Source organism: Channa argus, chromosome 7 (assembly GCF_033026475.1).
Source record: "Channa argus isolate prfri chromosome 7, Channa argus male v1.0, whole genome shotgun sequence".
NCBI lineage: Eukaryota > Metazoa > Chordata > Actinopteri > Anabantiformes > Channidae > Channa > Channa argus.
Window position 1 is genome coordinate 14,247,771 of NC_090203.1, and position 20,302 is coordinate 14,268,072.

The 20,302-nt window shown below is 38.8% G+C and overlaps 4 protein-coding genes across 24 annotated transcripts in view; 1 reads left to right on the forward strand and 3 right to left on the reverse strand.

Moving 5' to 3' along the window:
• The window catches only part of LOC137130263 (uncharacterized), a 32,833-nt gene extending 27,040 nt beyond the window's left edge, over window positions 1-5,793 (reverse strand). For 14 of the 18 annotated variants that reach the window (XM_067510160.1, XM_067510145.1, XM_067510141.1 and 11 more), the window contains exons 1-2: window positions 5,775-5,793; window positions 4,538-4,759 (exon numbers count right to left, since the gene is read on the reverse strand). In XM_067510160.1, coding sequence (XP_067366261.1) covers window positions 4,538-4,759; window positions 5,775-5,778 — 226 coding nt within the window. In that variant the 5' untranslated portion in view covers window positions 5,779-5,793. Of the gene's footprint in view, window positions 1-462; window positions 621-1,396; window positions 1,555-3,901; window positions 4,465-4,537; window positions 4,760-5,774 lie in introns of those variants that run through there. The other 4 variants (XM_067510151.1, XM_067510150.1, XM_067510149.1 and 1 more) reach the window with 4 other exon arrangements.
• Window positions 5,583-9,389, forward strand: LOC137130265 (potassium channel subfamily K member 5-like). Of its 3 annotated transcripts, none has more exons than XM_067510166.1 (5): window positions 5,583-5,845; window positions 7,362-7,473; window positions 7,868-8,034; window positions 8,146-8,314; window positions 8,397-9,389. In XM_067510166.1, the coding sequence occupies exons 1-5, from the start codon at window positions 5,828-5,830 to the stop codon at window positions 9,125-9,127; spliced, it is 1,197 nt and encodes a 398-aa protein (XP_067366267.1). In that variant the 5' UTR covers window positions 5,583-5,827; the 3' UTR covers window positions 9,128-9,389. The 3 variants fall into 3 exon arrangements, with proteins under 3 accessions (XP_067366267.1, XP_067366265.1, XP_067366266.1); XM_067510164.1 differs by lacking the exon at window positions 5,583-5,845 and adding an exon at window positions 6,141-6,651; XM_067510165.1 differs by lacking the exon at window positions 5,583-5,845 and adding an exon at window positions 6,151-6,651 and having other exon boundaries at window positions 8,427-9,389.
• Window positions 9,239-15,921, reverse strand: LOC137130268 (serum paraoxonase/arylesterase 2-like). The gene is made up of 9 exons (XM_067510172.1): window positions 15,795-15,921; window positions 15,504-15,571; window positions 15,215-15,270; window positions 14,864-15,029; window positions 10,786-10,909; window positions 10,486-10,686; window positions 10,293-10,374; window positions 9,684-9,812; window positions 9,239-9,612 (listed from the first exon to the last, which is right to left on the reverse strand). Exons 1-9 carry the CDS (start codon window positions 15,875-15,877, stop codon window positions 9,451-9,453), a joined length of 1,071 nt encoding a protein of 356 aa, XP_067366273.1. The 5' UTR covers window positions 15,878-15,921; the 3' UTR covers window positions 9,239-9,450.
• Window positions 15,922-16,397: 476 nt separating this feature from the next.
• LOC137130267 (serum paraoxonase/arylesterase 2-like) lies at window positions 16,398-20,034 on the reverse strand. Of its 2 annotated transcripts, none has more exons than XM_067510170.1 (9): window positions 19,776-20,034; window positions 19,563-19,633; window positions 19,424-19,479; window positions 19,022-19,184; window positions 18,459-18,585; window positions 18,081-18,284; window positions 17,910-17,991; window positions 17,168-17,296; window positions 16,398-17,056 (listed from the first exon to the last, which is right to left on the reverse strand). In XM_067510170.1, exons 1-9 carry the CDS (start codon window positions 19,850-19,852, stop codon window positions 16,895-16,897), a joined length of 1,071 nt encoding a protein of 356 aa, XP_067366271.1. In that variant the 5' UTR covers window positions 19,853-20,034; the 3' UTR covers window positions 16,398-16,894. The 2 variants fall into 2 exon arrangements, with proteins under 2 accessions (XP_067366271.1, XP_067366272.1); XM_067510171.1 differs by having other exon boundaries at window positions 19,563-19,698; window positions 19,776-20,033.
• Window positions 20,035-20,302: the final 268 nt, after the last annotated feature.

Here is a 20,302-nt window from a genome sequence, read left to right on the forward strand (position 1 = left end):
TTTTATTGTTTTTTTTTCCGCAGAAAATATACTTAGAAAATATGGTCTAGGCACAAAAACTAGTTTCTAAAAGTGAGCTTCCCCAATATGCAAGACGCCCAGAGTGATAACTTCAACTGCTTCATCTTCCACCAACGCAGCCTCCACTAACAGGCATCGACTTTGATTTAGAGAGATGTAAATTGCTTTTAATTTTAACAGAGCAGGGGACATAAGTTTGTATTTGTCTTAATTTGCCAAATCACCCTTTAAATGTTGCACATTGATACACCGTAATAAGACTTCAATTTCCAACTTTATTATTTCACTAAAACCGCTAAACAGTGGCGAGCTGCGTCGGGCTTACGTGCCAGGGTATTTAACCAATCTCTGTATGAAAATGGCGCCGAATGGACAGCCAAAACAAACAAACACTAAGTCATCCCCACAACGCGAGGAACATGAATCTGAAATTTGGCTTACCTACTCTGGGATTAGCATCAATGGGGAAAGCAAACAGCACAAATCCGACAAAATCCTAAAGTCCGCCCGTTCGGATGAGAAACAATGTTGCGGAGCGACACATGCTTTGTTGTGCTGAAGGTGTCCGATGCTCGTAAAGGGGTGGAGTCTCCAGGAAGCTTGGACTCGAGTTGACCAACTGAGGACCGCGCACCACGCCTCTTAACCGCATGCCGAGGTGGAGGAGATGGACCCAACTTTCACAGCATGCTGTTCTGAAGCGATCCGTGCTTTCTTATAAAAATGCTGCACTAACCTACATATGACAACACAAGTGCAACCAATGATCTGCAGATAAGTGACAGATCAGTGTGCGCTTTCTGCTAATATGTTTACACCAATCACCCACTTTTAATACTGAACAGAGCTCAATACTATGCTTCAAAAATAGACTGAGCCTCCTAACATAAATTGCCAACAGGCACAGTGGTCGATGTGCCAAAGAGTGCAATCATTAGTAAAGTATAATGTGGAGGCAGAGAGGCAACAAAAATACTATTCAGAGTACTGTCCTGTTAATCATTCATCATTGGTAAGAAATTTTAAAAGGCGAGGTTCATGAGCTGAAAATGATCCGTCCAACAGCGGGCCCACCCTCAACCTCTGTTATTCTTAATCTAGAAACTCAAAAACAAACAAGCACACACATGTGCATCGGATCACTTGCACACACATACACACAAGCTCTCTCTTAATAAAACGTGGCATGGTCCCACCCATCTGCCTGACCCCATTAGGGCCATAGGGCTCACAGGCAGAGGAGGGATGGAGGGGGTTCATTATTCTTCCAGCTACCGGGGGTTAGTCACCTTTGTCTCACAGAGACAAGTTCATGTGGCAGCGTCACATGCCAATTCTGGACAGTTTGTATGCTATTCGTTGAAGGAAGTCTTACCAGTTTAAAGGCTGAAAATCCAGTTATTTAGATTGTGGTCCACAAGTAGTCCAAAGCAGTTAACAAGAAAGAACAGAGATGCTAAATGAGGAAAGAATCAGAAAGTCTCTCTCTCTAACACAATAACAGTTGATAATGGCAGTAGTTGTTTTTTTAGACTTTGATCACAGGGCAAAGTGACGACACATCCGCAGTACTACAGAGCATTCAGACTGGCAGTGTTAAATATTTACTTGAATGTAACGTATTAACAGGAAGAGACTGGGTACAAACTCAAAGCAAGAGTTGTTCTATATAGCTCATTTGTGCAGTTTCTGATTTTCCCTACGTTCGTTTCAGAGGGTACGAGCACATTAGGCAGACAGAGGAAAAGGGAGGAAGAGCAACAAAGACTATGTGAAACTACTCATGTTGCCTCCAGTTGCTTAGGAAGCCCTGCCCTGCCGTGTGCCTACTGCAAAGAGCAGGTGTGGAGCTGGACCCAGGAGAGGGAGGCACTCCCAGACCCGCACTCCCTTGAGACAGTGACAGACTGGAACCACAGACTCTGACACAACGTACACTAACACAATAGACACACCCAAAAGAGTGACGAACACCTTCTGCTTCCCCGGCGCTCTTCCTCATTTGTCCAAAAGCATGAGCAGAGAGGCACATATAACGGTGCAGTGCATTACTCCAGCTGAGAGCATGGGGGTTTATGTTTGTTTGGAACATCTTTATCCCTCTCTGGCTCCATCACTCACTGATTACATAATGTCCCATACCACTTCCACCCAATTCATCTCTCTTTGACTTTCAATACCGCATCTGTGTAAGCATTACACTCTGCACAGCCTTCCCGCCCGTATCTTATGTAAAACAACATTTGCAGATCTGAAAATACTCAAGATACAGATATGATTGCAGCAGGAGGTTTTGTTTGTGCTCAGGATCTGAATTTTCAGGAGCACTAACTGGATAGATGGGAACAGTGCATCAATATTCATAGAGCACCATTATGATATAAAGAATTTATGAACCGGGAATGTTCCATGCTTCTTCCCTTTTTTGCCTGCAGCCATGTTGCCCCTCTTTCCTGTTAGGCCGAGTTTGAATTTTCTCACACCTTAGAGACTTTAAATTACACAGTAGGGTGTTTCTTTAAAGGGAAGAGTCAGGGCACTAGGTTTTAAAGGTTATGTGCTACAACTTAATAAAACACGACAGCACAACCCACCAGTCAGGCAGTTTTTTTCAGCTAGCAAAACTGTCACAATCATTTTCATCTGAAAACAAGTCAAGTTGAGCTTTGTGGGTCAGATAGAAAAGGAAATGATTATATGAATATGCACACACTTGGATGTCATTTGAGACTTAAAACCATTTTTTTAAAAGGCACTGTTAAAACCCTGGGGCTCACAGTACAATGAGCAAATTGTAGCAGACATTCTAGGCCACCTAAGTACATGCTACATTCATCATCCTACACTACTGTAAAGAGCCAGGCTGTCTCAGTTTACACTGCCACCTGGTGGAGAAATAATAAACCCTTCACAAGTGACTTGACAGGACAGTCAGATTGATGGGACTAGTGTAAAAAACGGCTAACTAGCTTCTTTGTGCCATAGCTTACAATATGTTAAACACTGCACCTTATGTACACATTTAATGTTTCTTCTAAAGTGGTCCCTTGAAATACACAGTCCAAGCTGTCCAGAGTATTTTAGTATTGAAAAAAAAAATACACTGTAAAAGATCAGTCCCCATTTCAATAATAATTATATGTTGACAGAGATTAGTCCTGTGAATTCCAAATTCCACTCTACCTTATCGCTGAGCTGCTGTGTATTCTGGGAGCATGTGTTAATAAGAGATAAAGATATGTTTGCATCCAGATGCTTCAGGGTGACACAGTCGCTGCACCCCTCCCAAATCTAGTATGATGAGGCCACGAGCAGGAGCAAGAACAGGCTTTCATAGACTAAAACTCTCTTTTTGAATCCTTCAAACATTCTTGTCTGAATCAGTTTAACCCTGAATGTTAGAGGGGAGGGATGTTGAGCATTTTACACAATAAACAAAGTACAACATATATTTTCTTTGTAAGACCAAGAAATTGTATTCATCTTTTTACCAAATAAATGAAGGATTATATTAGTAGAAACATTCTAACCAGGTACACCTACAGTGAAATTATGCATGCAGATACAGATTCTACAAGTCTGCTGGCAAATCCCGCAGGGAGCGGCACATCAAGCCATCCAGAATTAATATTTAATTGTCTCTATGAAGACTTATGAGCTATGACTATGAAAAAATGCTTCATAAATAGAAATGAAATGCTTCTCTAAGGCTGAGAGCAGGGCTATTTTATAATATAGACTTTTAAAATCAGCTATTTGTACATATTTTATACAGTAGTATAGTGCATAAAAAATAGCAGTACAATAACCATCATATCATTACCACAACACCTCAAAAGCTTAAATTTTCATACAATTTGGTGTGGTATTTTATACTCACATCATGTTCATGCCGTTGTAAAACACACGATCGGTCGCAGACGGTGTGGTCAGGTCAGAAGAGACAGAGACAGAAAATAGGGTGTCAGTGCAGTAAAGTCACATAACAGACAGTATACACAGGTAACACTTACAGAATTTAGGTGATGCTCTATTTTGATTACCACATTGCTACTGTAGCTCTGTCCTAGGTGCATAAACAGCAATAATTCATCAAATATCTTAAGGGCTGTAATCAGAATATGTGTGAATGTGCAGCATATAATACTGGTGCCATTCTGAGAACAATACACCCAGGGTATAGATGACCCAAGTCAAAAAAGCCTAATTTTATACCCCAAATCATCTATATTGCTCAAAGCGTCACTCTGACAGGATTGCTGCTTAGTTTTGAACCCTCTGTATCTGGAAGCTGGGCTACTGAGGTGTGTTTGTTTGTTTGTTTGTTTATTTGTTTGTTGAGGTCTTTAGGAACCTGCGTCTCTCGGCAGGTGAGCCTCCTCACCACAAACCTCTTGCAGACACGTCTTATCATATACCTCCCACGACCCCACAGTAGATTGTGAGTCCTGTGTCTTACTTTCCGTGTAGGCTAACAGCCCAAACATCCCTGACCTGGTTGTGTTTGACATAATACCTCTAAATTTGGTGCAGTGGACTCTCAGCGACGTCCCGAGGACATAACAAGGTGTGCGAGATGAGTGAGTAGGCGAGCCGTACCTGAGCAGACAGCTGTGTCCTCTGTGTCTTTTCTCCACCTTTATGCTGGTGCCATAATTCCGGTGTTTCCCTTCAGAACAAGTTGGAGACTTTCGATCAGGTTTCCACAGAGAGACGGTGACGCAGCAATGACGAAGCACTTGGTGGGTGGAGATAAGAGGTGCGCGAGCGTTACTTTTAAACCTTGATGCTCTTTTGCTTTTGAGCGTAATGAAATACTGGTTGCACACGAGAGCACATACAGCATCACATTATCCCCAGTCATACCCAGGAATTTCTGATTATTCAATGCGCGAGACAGGTCCAGGGTCATTCCTGCACCTCAGTGGTTGTTAGTGCAGTAAATTAATCCAAACAACCTCACACAGAGAGGGGGTAAGTTCCAATAACACTGATCATGTCGTACTACCTTCTTTCATGTATTATATCCGGTATTACTAGTATATATTCAGCTTTATTCTACTGCTGCCAACCTTTCTGACAGGTTTACAGTGGCCACTCACACTCTCAATATCTGTCAATATCTGCACAAAGAGGCCTTAGAGACTGTGTGTGTGTGTGTTGCTATTTATTACAACAAAGTACGCAATCAGTTTGTGCCATTTGATGACCTTGGATATTTCCTTTGTGCGTACCACACCTCAGTGCAGCAGCTGCTCCAGCTGGAACATCTGTCTCTACCTAGTGGTTGGTTCTGGGAATTATGAATATAGGAATACTCAAATATATCAGGGTTTAAAGGTGTACTACCGCAATTTAGTAATGTGCTTTCGGAAAGTGTAGTTAAAGAGTTATTCACTTAAGAAAACAGAAAAGAAAATGACAAAATTAAAGTAAAAGCCAAGGTATCCTGACATTTACTTCACAGGTCAATCTCTTACACTAAGGTAACACTACTAGATAGACGGACAGACATACTGACAGACAGACAGGCAGACAAATAGATACATAGATATATAGATCCTTCAGTCCTTTAACGTGCACTATATTTGCACACTGAGAAGAACACCTCTAATCACACAGTGCAGCCAGGATCCACCCAGTACAAGCAACCTAACACACTGAGCTCCAGCCTTCTGGATGGTCGCTCGTGAAGATAAGACAAACGGTCCTCACACACACACACCACTTTACACACATTCGTGAATACTTACACATAACTATGCGAAAACCTGTGGTCTACTAAAGACATGCTGCCTCCTGTTGAATGCCTCCACAACTGCAGGTAAGAAAATAAAAAAATGACAGACAGACAGAAAGCTAAATAGATTGATAGATAGATAGATAGATAGATAGATAGATAGATAGATAGATAGATAGATAGATAGATAGATAGATAGATAGATAGATAGATAGATAGATCAAAGTCAAAGGGTGTATATAAAAAGTTGCAGTAAAATAAAATCAAAATTATGTATAGCTAATTGTGCATTTAATACTAAAAAGTTGTTTATAGGGCGTTACAAACATTTGCACATGACATGCACATGCCATTTTGTATAGAGTTGTATTTGGTGTAGTTTAATAATATTTGCTAATTTCGCTAAAACTGCTTACACGGGCTGTAACTACCAATGAATGAAGTAAAGAATTTAATGTCACCTGTGAGCAAAAATACGAAGATTGTTTAAAGATCAACTGGAAGAAAAGTGTTTTACAAAGGGTTTTACGGTGTCCGGGAAACGGTCTCACGGAACAAAGGAGCTAAGTTTGAATCGGTCCCGGCAGAGAGCAGTAAAGTTTTAGCAGGAAGCAGGATAGGATAAAAGGAAGGATAAAAACAGCCCTCTGTAGGAACAGCCTTTGAGCTCCTCGGCGTCGTTGGACCGAAGTTATGACTTTAATATGGCCGATAAGGGTCCTCTATTAACTTCATGCATTATTTTCTACCTATCGATCGGGGCTGCAATATTTCAGATTCTTGAGGAGCCAAACTGGGTGTCTGCCAGAGACAAATACATCCAACAGAAGGAAAACATTTTGAAAAACTATGCCTGCTTAACAAAGGAAGGTCTGGATGAGATCCTGGAGGTAGGAGCACATCTGTTTTCCATAGCGTGAGAGAAACACCGAAGCTGTTTTTAAATGACTTCTCCGTTTGTCATAAAAAGAGCAAACTTACATTTAACTACTGTTCTGAATTTGGAGATCCAAAGACTTAGTGAAAAACTGCAATCTGCTCTCAAAACTTTATTAGACAAAAGATATGAGGTCGAATAATGTACAGATGTTGCCGAAGCCTATAGGATTTTTGTCTATAAGGATAAGGACATTTGAGCGTGTAGACACTGGGAAAGAGTAATTGAGCAGCCTGTGGCCGCCAAACCGCAGAACTTGTTTTTCCAGCACAGGACTAGGAAACAACCCTCAAAAGCTGTCTGACGCTGATCATGTCACGATAAAACGACTAAAGGCTGGTTTGAAAAAAATCTAATCAAATAAATGAAAAAAGAATCTTAGTGTTTCTTTTCCACGGGGAATTCGTTAAGTATTTACCATCACATTTTAAACAACACGTGCTGCTGCCTGAACGTGATACTACATGTCGCCTTCACCCACAAATATGTGGAGTGTTTGCACAAGGTGTGTCCCTGCTTTAATGAGTGCACGAGCTGTGATATTTATTGGGCAAACCATAGGCAATTTTCAATTAATCTGTTATCAGTATCGCCAAAGAATCGTAGTAGAAGTTCGAGTAGACGGATTTTGCTAACTATGATTTACTGTGTTTACTCGTGCAGATTGTGTCAGAGGCTGCAGGCCAAGGTGTGACTATCACTGGGGACAAACATCGTAATACGTGGGACTGGGTAAACTCTGTCATATTTGCTGCGACCATTGTCACCACCATAGGTGTGTATGGCTAAGTTGATAAGAAAATAAATTAAGAATATTTATCAGCGCTTGTCATCTAAAGACTCGCATCCCTCATTAATAACATTTATAATGCGACATTAGATGTCTTACAATAGTGATAAGTAACGGATCTGTAACTAATTCTTTGCCAGTTGATTGTTTATTAGAGATCTTAGAAATTAAAAATAACAGCCATAGTCATAGTAAAATATGATACTCAGTAACCTTTTCACAACTCAAAAGTCTATATTGATTTTTTAATTTCCACATGTAAAGGATAAAGACACTATTATTAACCAATAAAGAAAAGTCAGAGATAAGTTATAAACTCTGAAAATAAAATGAAATGTTTCTTTCTATGTTGTAATTGAATTTTCTCCTTTGCCATTAGGTTATGGTAATGTTGCTCCCAAAACTGAAAGTGGCCGTGTGTTCTGCATTCTGTACGGACTTTGTGGGATCCCACTGTGTCTGGTTTGGATAAGTGAACTGGGTTCGTTTTTTGGAAACCGAGCCAAGCGTTTGTCTCAGGTTCTGATCCGTAAAGGAGTTTCCGTGGTAAGAAATGACTGAACGCTGGAGTTTTTGTTGGTCTAAAGACTGTGTTAAAATGTGGATTTTAAACGTAGTAATAGCACTTTTTTACGTTTCTTTTCTCTCTTCTATCAGAAAAAGGTGCAGTTTACTTGCACGGCCATATTTCTGCTATGGGGGCTGTTAGTGCATCTGGTGATCCCTCCATTAATTTTCATGGTAACGGAAGGATGGACCTACCTGGAAGGGCTCTATTTTTCATTCATAACACTCACAACTGTTGGGTTTGGAGACTACGTTGCAGGTAGTTCATAATGTTCATTCATTCTGACTTCTTCTCAGTGGTTATTCATAGGTCTGACATTTTTCTTTCCTTTGATATGAAGGTCATGCCAGTGCATCTACTTCTATTTCAGGTGTAAATCCAAACATAGAGTACTCCAGACTGTACAGAGTATGTGCAGAGTTATGGATCTACATGGGCCTAGCCTGGCTCTCTCTTTTCTTCAGCTGGAACGTCCACATGGTGGTGGAAGCTCACAAAGTGCTAAAGAAAAGAAGACTAAGGCACAAACACATTCATTATGAAGAACCCAAGGCCGTAGAGGTCAAACCCAACCAAGATGTAAAGCCCACTGTTGTTGACATCTTCAACTTCCTATCTGAGAAAAATGATGACTACAGCACAGTCATCAAAAGTATTGGAATCACAGCAAAGTTAAGAAAGCCTGCAGAAAACATAAATCGCTCAAAGAGCTGCAGCGACATCTTGGCCATCCAGACCCTGGAGCAATCGCCAAAGCACAGACGGAGGAACAGTTTCTGTGAACTGTTCACGAATGCAAATACTGAAATGGAAAACGGTGATCAAGGAGAGGAACTTCCTCTTGACACACAAAAAGGCAATGGTGACCCTGAACCTGCTGAATGTGTGAGGACAGCTAATGAAGAGAATATGAACAGTTGGATATTTGATTCAGAAAGTGACAGTATCACCTTTATTGTACCGACCAAAAACACTGTGGAAGGGGAAAGTTTACAACACCCTCGTGGTGGGGGGACTAGGTTTACAATATGTAAGGTCGAAGAGGAAGATGTTTTAAAGGATAAAGGTTAAAACTTTGTTTCTAAAACCTCCTTCACGTCTCCAAAACTTGTGGAAGGGGTTGGATATGAAATGATCATAAACACTGTTAAGAGAACAAATGATACTGCGTTGGTACAGATGTTCCTCCAGTTTTTTACTTTGCAATCACATTATTTTATGCAACTTTACAACATTTTTAATGCACCACACAAAAAGCCAGTGCATGTATCAGGTAAAATATTGGCATTCTTCATGGAAACAGTGAATAAAGATTTTATTTTTTTTAACCACATTCAAATGTTTCTTGTAGCTTTTCTAAACTGTAGTTAAAAAAAAAATGTGGAATACACACATTACTTCAAATTACAGCACAGGGCTTTGTGGAAAACAGAACCAATAAGCAACTTTCCTTCGTAAGGAGCTGCTACTGATGAGGCCATGATGACTTGGCCATTGTCAGTGTACTCCTGGCTCACCACTGGATGCTCTGAGTGTATTTTCTTGATCTGGATAACCTATAGGACACATGAATACCTTTTTTAGATAACCTGAAACAGTGCTGAAAATATATGATTTAAACACTTACCTCAGAGCCAGGTGGATCTTCAGGGTCATACTTGAATAACTTCACGCCATTTGGATGACAGCCCAGCCATATGTCGCCTGTTTTGTGGTCCACTTCAATGTTATCACAAAGTGACCCAACAGCTACAGACTGGTGAAAAGCATTACATGCAGTAAATTAAATTATGTTCTCTATAATTATTAATACAAAATGAGAAATAAAATCTTGTAGCCTATGATTTCGCCTTCACTATCAAGTTGTCAAAAAGCACAATGGTAGTGATGATTTGTTTTTTCTGAGATATGTTTAAAAATGAAACAAATTTTATAGGTTAAATATATAGTTACAGACAGTCTCTGGTAAGCTGAGAAACCACTATCTGGGCTCTGTTCACATGTAAGGATGTCCACCTAACGACACTTCTAAAGGTCCATAATTTAAATGGTTTTACCATGCTTGTTTAATTTGTACAAAAATGAACGAGTAAAACCAGAATTAACCATCTTCTGCCTCAAACTTTACATTAAGCTGACAGATGTGAGTGTCTGTGGAAAGGAAAAGGACAAAACGGAAGATTGTTTAATGTTTTGTTTGCGTGTAAAACAAAAAAAAGAGAAAACAGCATATTACCTTAACATACACCAACTGTTGCCCTTCTTGTCTCTCAAAAATGTCTATCTCATGGTCTAGAATGTCTGAAACATATATATACCTGTAAAAAATAATTGTATTTATTTATTTCAGATTTACATGGGAAACATTTTGCTGTTGAATTGATCCGTTTTAAAATATGCACATGGAAATCAAACAAACTAATAGTAACCGTTTGTCAGGAGATATGTTGATGCCATTAGAAGACAGAAATCCATTGGCTGCCACTCTCACTTCTTCTGGACTATAGAACACCACATCACACCAGGGCAGACCGAGGATCATGGTCAGAAAGTGAAGTGCATCACTGGGAAAGGAGTTATGATTTGTGGCATAGAAGCTTTCTACTCCGACTGCAATAATATCATTCACACTGAAAGATGAAAGGATAATTAAAAAAAAACATTTAGAGATTGTTGAATGCAAAGATTTGTAATAAGGTGAAAGGGTTATTATACAGTATTGTACATACCTGTGGAGGAGGGGATGAGTTATAGTTTTTAGGTGCACAAGTGTGTCCTCCTCCACAAAATGGAAGATCTCTACTTGGCTTTTTTGCTGAGGGTGATTGACAACAAACAGGTATACAGAGTCATCTGCAAAGAAACAGTAGTTTGTGGTTGAGCTTTCTCTATCGGTGTTTGACAATAATTTCTTGTTACAGTCTTAAAGTCAAGCCACAGCAATTTTAGGTTTTGAAGTTGCTAATGAAAAGTTTTGGTAAGAATGAACCACTGTGACAAATACACAGCATTTCCTGAGTCTGCTTCATAACAAAGTTGGGTAGGCATTGCCTGTGACTTAATACTGCTTTGATATGGCTGTACAGGAGAGTGAACATTAAACAGTCAGAGTGCTACAATTGAGATCAAATTACAAACAGATGCAGTAGATTTTAGTGCATTCCTGTCAATTCCATGGAAATCACCATCACCAAAATAGAATTGTAGAGGTGTTTAGCATATAAAGTTTTTTCAGTGGCCTGCTTTATAATCTCTGAGGCTGCAGAGTAAAATCCTACAAAGCTACTGTAAATGTTATTACCTATTTATTCCAGGCCACAACTTGCACTGAAATTAGCATATTTTGTTAAAAATGGGTGATCTCACCACCACCAAACTTATAAGCACATGAACTTTGATATTTGACACAAAACGAACAAAGTACTAAATACAGTATTCACAGAGCTTAGTTAAAGTTGACCAGGAAACAGGTTACAACTGGCTTCCCATAAACTGGTTTATTCTATCTGTAACATTATACCTTTACTGTTCGTAGCAAACCCCAGACACATTTTCAGTCCATTTCATTTGATGAATAGGGTACTTATAACAACCTAAGTTATTTGTCATATTGTATTTTTATACATACGTATATGTATGTTCGTACATACACACACAACCCCAAAAACTTAATGCAATGTTAATAGTAGCTCATTTTGAATTTGATTGCAGCAACACATCTCAAAAGTTGGAACAGGGTGATGTTTGCCATTTTGTAGCATCCCCTCTTCTTTTAACAACTGTCTGTAAACATCTGGGATGTGAGGAGACCAGTTGCTGGAGTTTTAGGAGAGAAATGTTGTCCCATTCTTATCTGATGCAGGATTCTAGCCTTTTAATAATCCTGAACCCTTGTTGCTGGATTATTTGTTTTATGATGGACCAAATGTTTTCTATTGGTGAAAGGACTCTTCTCCTTTGAAGCCATGCTGTTGCGATAGATGCAGTATGTGGGGCAGCATTGTCTTGCTGAAATATGCAAGGCCTTCTCTGAAAGAGATGTTGTCTGAATGGGAATATATGTTGGTCTAAAACCTCTATGTACTCTTCAGCATTGATGGTGCCTTTCCAGATGTTTAAGCTGCCCAAACCATAGGCACTAATGCACCCCCATACCATCAGAGATGCAGACTTTTGAACTGTCTGCTGATAACAAGCTGGATGGTCCCTCTCCTCTTTAGTCCGCAGGATACAGTGTCCATGGTTTCCAAAAAGATTTAAAATTGAATTTATCTGACCACAGAACCATTGCCATTTTGCCTCAGACCATTTTAAATGAGCTTTGGCACAGAGAACATGGTGGCATTTCTGAATCGTGTTCACATATGGCTTCTTCTTTCATGATACAGCATTAAATTACGTTTGTGAATTTCAAGGAGAACTGTGTTCAAAGACAGTGATTTCTGGAAGTGTTCCTGAGCCCATACAGTGATGTCCAGTAGAGAATGATGCCTGTTTTTAATGCAGTGCTGTCTGAGGGCCTAAAGATTACACACATCCAGTTATGACCTTCAGCCTTGTCCCTTGTCGTGAGATTCCTCCTGATTCTCTGAATTTCTTTATGATATTGAATACTTTAGACGGTGGGCTCTTCAAAGTCTTCACAATTTTATCTAGAGGAACATTTTTCTGAAATTGTTCTACAATTTTAAGCACAGTTTGTCTCAGATTGGTGAACGTCATCTTTACATCTTTACATTCCAGAGCCTCTGCCTCTCTGAAATGCTCCTTTTTAACCAGTCATGTTACTGATCCCTTGCCAATTAACCTAATTAGTTGTCAAATGCTCCTCCGTTTGTTTTTGATTTGCGGTAATTACTTTTCCTCCCCTTTGTTGCCCTTCTTCAAACTTTTTTGAGATGTGTTTCTGTCATCAACTTCAAAAGGAGCTAATATTTTCAATGAAATGGTAAAATTTCTCAGTTTCAACATCTGATATGTTGTTTATGTTCTATTGTGAATAAAATATGGGTCGATGAGATTTGCAAATCCTTGCATTGTGTTTTTATTTAGGTTTTACACATCCCAACGTCTCAGGAACAACATCTGACATCTCTGTCCAGAAGATTGCAGACCTAGGAACATCTATGATATTGCACATGACCCTCCAGCTCCCAGGCTGCTAGTAGAGGAGCAGAACTTGAAGGAAAGAAAAAAACTACCCCCAAAGGCGGGCAAGTGGGGCAATTATTATGATCACATGAAAAAGTCTGTACCCTTTTTTTTGTGTGTAAAAACAAAATCAGCTGATCATAGCATGTCTTAGCAATAGGCAAATGTAACCTTGGACAAACAACATATCACTTTTTCCCCATCTTATTATTTAACAAAAGTTAAAATTAAATGTGGAACATGTGGACAATACTAAGTATGCCCTTACTGCTTCCATAGGATTAAAGAGGGGTAGTTGCAACCTCTATTAAAGCAGATGTTTTGGCAGTTTGCTTGTCTGGAGCATTTAGATGTGTGTTAACAGCTAACAGTGCCAAGAGGGAAAGAAATAAGCAATGGTCTCTGTAAGCAATTGTTGCTGCACATCAATATGAAAAGGATTATGAAACATTTCCAAACAATGTGGAGTTAAACGTTCTACAGTGAACCTCCCCGGGAGTGGACGTCCTAGCACATTCATTTCAAGGTCAGGCCATGCAATGCTCAAAGAAATACAAAACACCCAAGAGCTACTTCTGAAAGCCTACAGCCTGACTGAGCATGTTAAATATTGGAGTCCATGACAGGACAATTAAAAAAAGACTGAACAAGTATGGTTTGTTTAGATGGGTGTCCAGGAGAAAGCCACTTCTGTCTAAATAGAACATGAAAGCACAACTGAGGTTAAAACATCACCGGACAAACCCTTAGACGTCTGGAACAATGCCCTATGGACCAAAAGTGAAGTTGTTCGGCCTTAATGCCCAGTGCTTTGTTTGGTTAAAGACAAAATGCAGCCTTTCAGCAGAAACACCTTATACCCACTGTCATGGCGGAGGAGGGGTGATGACTTGGGCTTGTTTTGCAGCCACTGGACCTGAACAAAAGAATCAAGGTGTTGGAAAGACCTAGTCAAAGTCCAGACCCCTCAACGCAATTGAAATGCTGCAGGGAGGGACCTTAGACATTAACCAACTCCAATGAATCTTTCAAGTCCGTAGCTGTTCCTCTAGGGTTCTTTTAACCTCACTTAGCTTTATGTGTTGTGCCTGATCATGGCTGGGCAACCACTTCTATGGAGAGTAGCGAAAGTACCAAATGGTCTCCATTTATCGCCAATATGTCTAGGGTGGACTGATGAATATATAAAGTCTTTGAGATTACTCTGTGACCCTTTCCAGCTACATGCAAATCAACAGCTGTTGATCGTGGATCTGCGATCTCTTTTGTGAGGAATGTCTCACATCAACTGATGCTGGCTGTGACAATTACACTTAAATTTGTCAAGATAGTTCTAAACTTCTTTAATATGTGTGTTCAATAAATCCTTGAAAGATTATGACTAATGTTTTATGTTTTATCAGCATAGAAATATTCTGTTTGTTAATATTCTCAACTTTGGTGAACATTGCATTTCATGACCAATTTATGCAGAAAACCAGAACATTCGATTTGTGTAACACCTGAATTTAAAATATATATTTTAACAAATTTGCATAAGTATACAGTTGAATAAAGAAACAGTAAAACTGCTGTAACAGTAAGAAACAATGTTAATCATTTTATGCACAGATTTTTTGTTTTGAGAATTGACTCCCAATTGATACTGTATATCACCTGTTTCATCAGTGTATACACTAATCCCATGTGGGTTGAAAGAACTGAGGTCCAGCTTTCCTTTGATTTGCAGCTCCACTGGAGTTGGCCATGGGTGCAGCAGATCCAAAACATAGATTTTCCCAGGTTCATCAGAGAATGTAGGCAACTGAGGAAACTTCAACCCCTGAGTGAAAAACACTGCATGTAATAGAAATCTTTCAAACTGTGATGCCATTACAGATAAACTTAAACTAAACTGACAACCCATATTTTGAAATAACAAAGGATTTATTTAGGAAATGTAATTGAACAATTGAACATTTTCAGAATCGTCTGGCTTTGCATGGATCATAAAAATAAAAAACATACCGTGCTTAGAAAGGCCAGTCCATCTTTAAGTATTGTTATATCCTCTGCCCCAAATTCTGTACAAAACAAAACACAGTAAAACATGTTATCCTTTTCAGTTCCTACAAAACAAAATACAAGACCAGTGACACTTGACCTACTAGCAATTTTGTCAGTTTAAACTCTTCAGTTGTGATGACATTTGCACATAATCGCCTCTAGTCCAAATGTATTATTAATAGTAAATGTTTTGACCATGTAAATGTAAAAATTAAGAAACTGGCATGAAAATAAACCCAAAAATGCATACCAATGTTATCCAAGTAATGACAGTTGAGGTGCTTCACAGGCACTTGTCTGGAAGCAAGGCTCATTTCTCTGTAGAGCAAGGTTAAACATGTCAGTCTCTCAAAAGAAAACAAGTCCTGCTAGTTTACCTTATCTTAAATCTGTCGTTATCTAAGTTTGTATACAGAAAAAGTGCTCCCTTCCTGCATGCCCACTGTAGGAAGCAAACTATGAACACTTATGAAGCAGTTTTACTAAATTACTAAACCAACTCATCAACTCTACAATATAAAGTAATGTATGAATGTCTTACTTTAGTTTAAACAATCTATGTCCAAGAAAAGCTACAAATGCAGCAACGGTAGCAGCAAGCAGTGTTTTCTTCATGGTAGCCATGTTTAGAAGTCAAAGGTTAACCGAGCAACACATTCAAAGTACATTTATGTGGCTGCACTAAAGGTGGTGCTAAAGTGTACTTGCCAGGACTGAGCACTTCAAGAACATAGATGGGGTATTTCCTGACGTCCATCATAATTATACCAAAGGAAAACACCCCACTTCTAACATTATTTTCCAATTAGAATCGAATGTCACCTTTGTATAAAATTATAATAGGAAAATACAAAATTACTAAAAAGCACTTAAAGCAAATTATTTGTGTAAAGACATAACAAAACCTGGGATTAATTAAGATTAACTTGACTGTACTGTATTCACAGGATACAGTAAAGAAATTAGAAAATGATGCTTATAAACAGGTTGAGCAGGGCTGAGTTTCTGATTATTGGGAAATATATAACTAATGAAACTAGTAGCCTATTTATATTCAATTTATTTCATGCTTTGTGCAGTTTCCTATCTGACCAACTGACTTTGTTAGTGCATATTATTTTGAATCACAAGAACTAAAGCACAATTGTAGTGTGACTCTTTATTGTAACATTTTCAGTCAAAACATGCAAACATTCACAATTTGTATTAACAGCTGCAATTATACCATTTAGGTATAGAGCACATTGAGTTCAGTTTCAAATGACCAGTGAAAATATTCTGTTACCCAGCAAAGCAAAAAGCATTTTTACATTTCACTGAAAAAAGAGTATTTCCCAAATACATATTTCACAGTAGAGAAAGAATCTAAAGAATCTGTGCATTTCACTAACTTCAATATCTGAACCTACTTTTAAAATTGTGATCCATCATTTTGAGGCAAACTTAAGCAGACTGACAGACTTATGAGTCTACGTAAACATCCTCTTTAGTACAATGGGGTCAATTGCGCTGTAAAACAAGTGCAGCAAATCAAATCCAAAATATATTTTTTCTTTAATTGAACCAATTAAATTAATTCTACATTAAACTTTGACAGTTTTTAAAACCCTTCTTACTGATAATAGCTTCAAGAGTCATCGTCTACTTCAGATCACATACCACAGCTTTATGAAACACCGAGCCAATAACTAACTTTCCCCCATAGGCAGCTGCTACAGATGAGGCCATGATCACCTGGCCATTGTCAGCGTACACCTGAGTCACTACTGGCTGATCAGCATGAATGTTTTGGATGTGGATTACCTATAGAAAACAGTCATGAGAAAGAATTAGTGTAAAAAGGACATTGAACATATTTCTTTGCCGTCACCCTCTTATTATCTACTGTCTGGGAAAAACAATGAACAAACCAACCTCTGATCCTGGTGGGTCCTTGGGGTCAAACATTAAAAGTTTCCATCCATTAGGGTGACAGCCTAACCACAGGTCACCAGTTTCTGGATCGACCTCAACATTGTCACAGAGTGAACCCACGGCCACAGACTAGTGAGGGTATAATTATACAGTCATCATGGTGTTTTCATTACCTTAAAATACAACAACTGGTGTTTTCTACTTCCTGAATTCCTTGTTTAACATTAGTTTAATACATAAAGAGGAGACTATTGGTTTAAAGCAACATGCTTACCAGCCATATTTGACACAACTATCACAAGAAACAGTGTTTCTGTAAAAAATTCTTGCATTAGAAATTCTGCTATTATTCTAAAAGTAAAACTGTCATTCACAGACTCAATGGAACTCTCTTCAGACCATATGGTCATATTGTGCAGTTTCAGCAATTCAGTTAAAAAAAAAAGTCAGTTATTAAAACATTTGCGTTGCACTTTTTTGCAATAAACAGTTTGATTATTTAAATGTGGGATTGCTGTGGGATTTTGCTTTCTGTAATATAAATTTAGGAAATATTTCCCTCCTAATATCATGTAACTGGTCGCATCCATACTGCCTGGTGTCAACATACACGAAACAGTTTATAAGGACAACTCCTTTCTCACTTGAAAACATTAGTTTCAGGGAAATTCAACAAATATAGAGATGTTTATGAAGAATACTAATGGAAAACAGAAATAGAAAATGCTATAATATCATTCACCTTCACTGAGGCCAATGAATTGTTTTCTTTTCGCTCCAAAACGTGCAGACTGTGGCCCAATAGATCCACCACATATATGTGCCTAGAAATGAGAAAGAATATTACAATGAAAAAAATTCACATATTCAAACAAACCAAATCCATATGAATATCCCTGCAGATAATTCTTACCTTTTGTCTGGTGAGATGTTGATGCCATTTGGAAAGTAGTAACCCTGAGAGACCACTTTTACATCCGTAGGGCTGTAGTACACAACATTAGCCCAAGGCTGAGCCAGAAGAGGCTCCAACATACTTTTAAGGATTTTATGGCTAAAATAGTGATCATTGGTGGCATAGAATGTATCCACTCCCATTGCAACAATATCATTTACACTGGAAAGGCAAATTAGAATAGAACATTTATGTTACTTATGTACAATAATAACAATGAGCACTATGTATACATTATTAAGTAAATTATGATTAGGAATAGTTTCACAAATATTGTTTCTGATTAACTACAGGTTTCTAATCAGTAACACAAACACATGTGTCATCATACTGTACCTATGAAGAAGTTCATGTTTTATGGTTTTCAGATGGATCAAGGAATGGTCATCCTCAACAAATCTGAAGAGCTCTACTTGGCTTTGGTGATGAGGATGATTGACAACAAACAGGTATATTGAGTCATCTGATGAGAAACAAGTAAGGCTTTGTAAGGCAAAAATGAAACACAATTAAAGGATGTGTTCCAGATATGGTAAATTCACATTTTTAATTGTATATTTTATGAAAAAAAAAAAAAAACCTGTGCATTTTCCATACACCTAATTACATTTAAAACCACTGCTTTATAAAGTGCAACGCAGCAATCCACTTTATTTCTATCGGACTAACAGGATACCTATGGATGCTTACATCCGGTACACACGAGCAAAACGTAAATATAAACTGACTTTAGTGGTTATGCAGTCTTCCAAAGTAAAAATAAAGCAATATTACTAAAATAAATTTACACACACACACACACACACACAAATACAAAAAAGTGAATCAAACTAAGAAACCAGTGAACCACTAAAGCATGTTTTTTGGTCTTTAGGTAAAATTGTAGCAGTGTTTTTTACCTCTTGGATCAGTGTATACACTGATGCCGTGAGGGTTGAATGACTCCAGGTCAAAGTTTCTTGGCATGCGAAACTCCATCGGTTTCAGCCGAGGATCTTGTAGGTCAAGGTAAAAGATCCTTCCCATCTCATCTGAAGATGGAAGTCCAGGGTACTTCAGACCCTTGGGATTAAATTATTATTTTTTAATATAAAAAGGACAGTACACAATAAACACCATACTAGGATGTTTCTAGAAATGTTTAGTAGAAATACACGTTTATTTGAGGCTGTGCTAGGTGAAAAGGTCAGTTTAAAACTAAGGCTTTGACTGAAATACTAAACTTTTTACAGGCTTGAAAAACGTAGTCAGACGAGTTTGGTCAAGTCCCAACTTGGCTGCTCAGTAACTCAAATACTCACAGTGCTGATAAAGGCGAGCCCGTTTCCAAGGATCGTTATATCCTCCGACCCATAATCTAAAAACACGATGGTTACACTGTTACTTGCAATGTTCGTCGAAGCTCCTTTTCGCTGTATCCATTTACCCAGATTGACCTACCCAGATTTTTGAGTGTAACACAGTTATGGAGGTTTTTCTGGATCACCTCCCTGTTGGCCAGAGCCATTTTCCTGCAATATTTTCAACATCAAAATTACATTAGGGCAGCAGCTGTTGGGTGGCAACAACAAAGCTTCTGTCCAAAACAAAAAAACAGGGGAGTAAACAAGAGAACGAAGTCGACTCAGTATTAATGGTGGTACTCGCTGTTACCTAAAGTTGACAATCCTGTGTCCCAGCAGTGCTGCTAAAGCAGCTACTGCAATCGTGAAGAAGACTGCTTTCCCCATTGTGGACTATGGGTAGCGGAGTTCCTGCAAACCGTTTAAAAAGCGCCCGACAGCTACTATCAAGGAGAGACACAGTAGGCGTGACGCATGCGGATTTGACGACTATCGGATATGTAAATGGTAAATGGTCTGCACTTATACAGCGCTTTTCTACCTATTGGCACTCAAAGCGCTTTACACTGCTTCTTATTCACCCATTCACACTCACAATCACACACCGATGGGGGGAGCTGATATGCAGCTGGCCAACGCTCACCGGGAGCAACTAAGTTGGGGTTCAGTGTCTTGCTCAAGGACACTTCGACATGTGATCTGGAGGAGCCAGGGATTGAACCAACAACTGTGAGATTGGTGGACAACCGCTATACCTTCCTGCGCCACAGTATGTGTGGACAAAGTTTTTTTCTTTGTTGTTGTTGTTGTTTGTGATTGCTTAATATTCCCATCTTG

What these genes read in the sequence shown, in the direction of transcription:
- LOC137130265 (XM_067510164.1), top strand. Translation starts at nt 6,466, where the DNA reads ATGGCCGATAAGGGTCCTCTATTAACTTCATGCATTATTTTCTACCTA. An exon ending in GACCATTGTCACCACCATAG is followed by an intron (nt 7,474 to 7,867) that starts GTGTGTATGGCT and finishes CTTTGCCATTAG; the next exon opens with GTTATGGTAATGTTGCTCCC. An exon ending in TCCGTAAAGGAGTTTCCGTG is followed by an intron (nt 8,035 to 8,145) that starts GTAAGAAATGAC and finishes CTCTTCTATCAG; the next exon opens with AAAAAGGTGCAGTTTACTTG.
- LOC137130268 (XM_067510172.1), bottom strand. Translation starts at nt 15,877, where the DNA reads ATGGCTACCATGAAGAAAACACTGCTTGCTGCTACCGTTGCTGCATTT. An exon ending in GACTGGCCTTTCTAAGCACG is followed by an intron (nt 15,030 to 15,214) that starts GTATGTTTTTTA and finishes TTTTTCACTCAG; the next exon opens with GGGTTGAAGTTTCCTCAGTT. An exon ending in ACTCATCCCCTCCTCCACAG is followed by an intron (nt 10,687 to 10,785) that starts GTATGTACAATA and finishes TTCATCTTTCAG; the next exon opens with TGTGAATGATATTATTGCAG.
- LOC137130267 (XM_067510170.1), bottom strand. Translation starts at nt 19,852, where the DNA reads ATGGGGAAAGCAGTCTTCTTCACGATTGCAGTAGCTGCTTTAGCAGCA. An exon ending in GGCTCGCCTTTATCAGCACT is followed by an intron (nt 19,185 to 19,423) that starts GTGAGTATTTGA and finishes TTTAATCCCAAG; the next exon opens with GGTCTGAAGTACCCTGGACT. An exon ending in AGGACCCACCAGGATCAGAG is followed by an intron (nt 17,057 to 17,167) that starts GTTGGTTTGTTC and finishes TGTTTTCTATAG; the next exon opens with GTAATCCACATCCAAAACAT.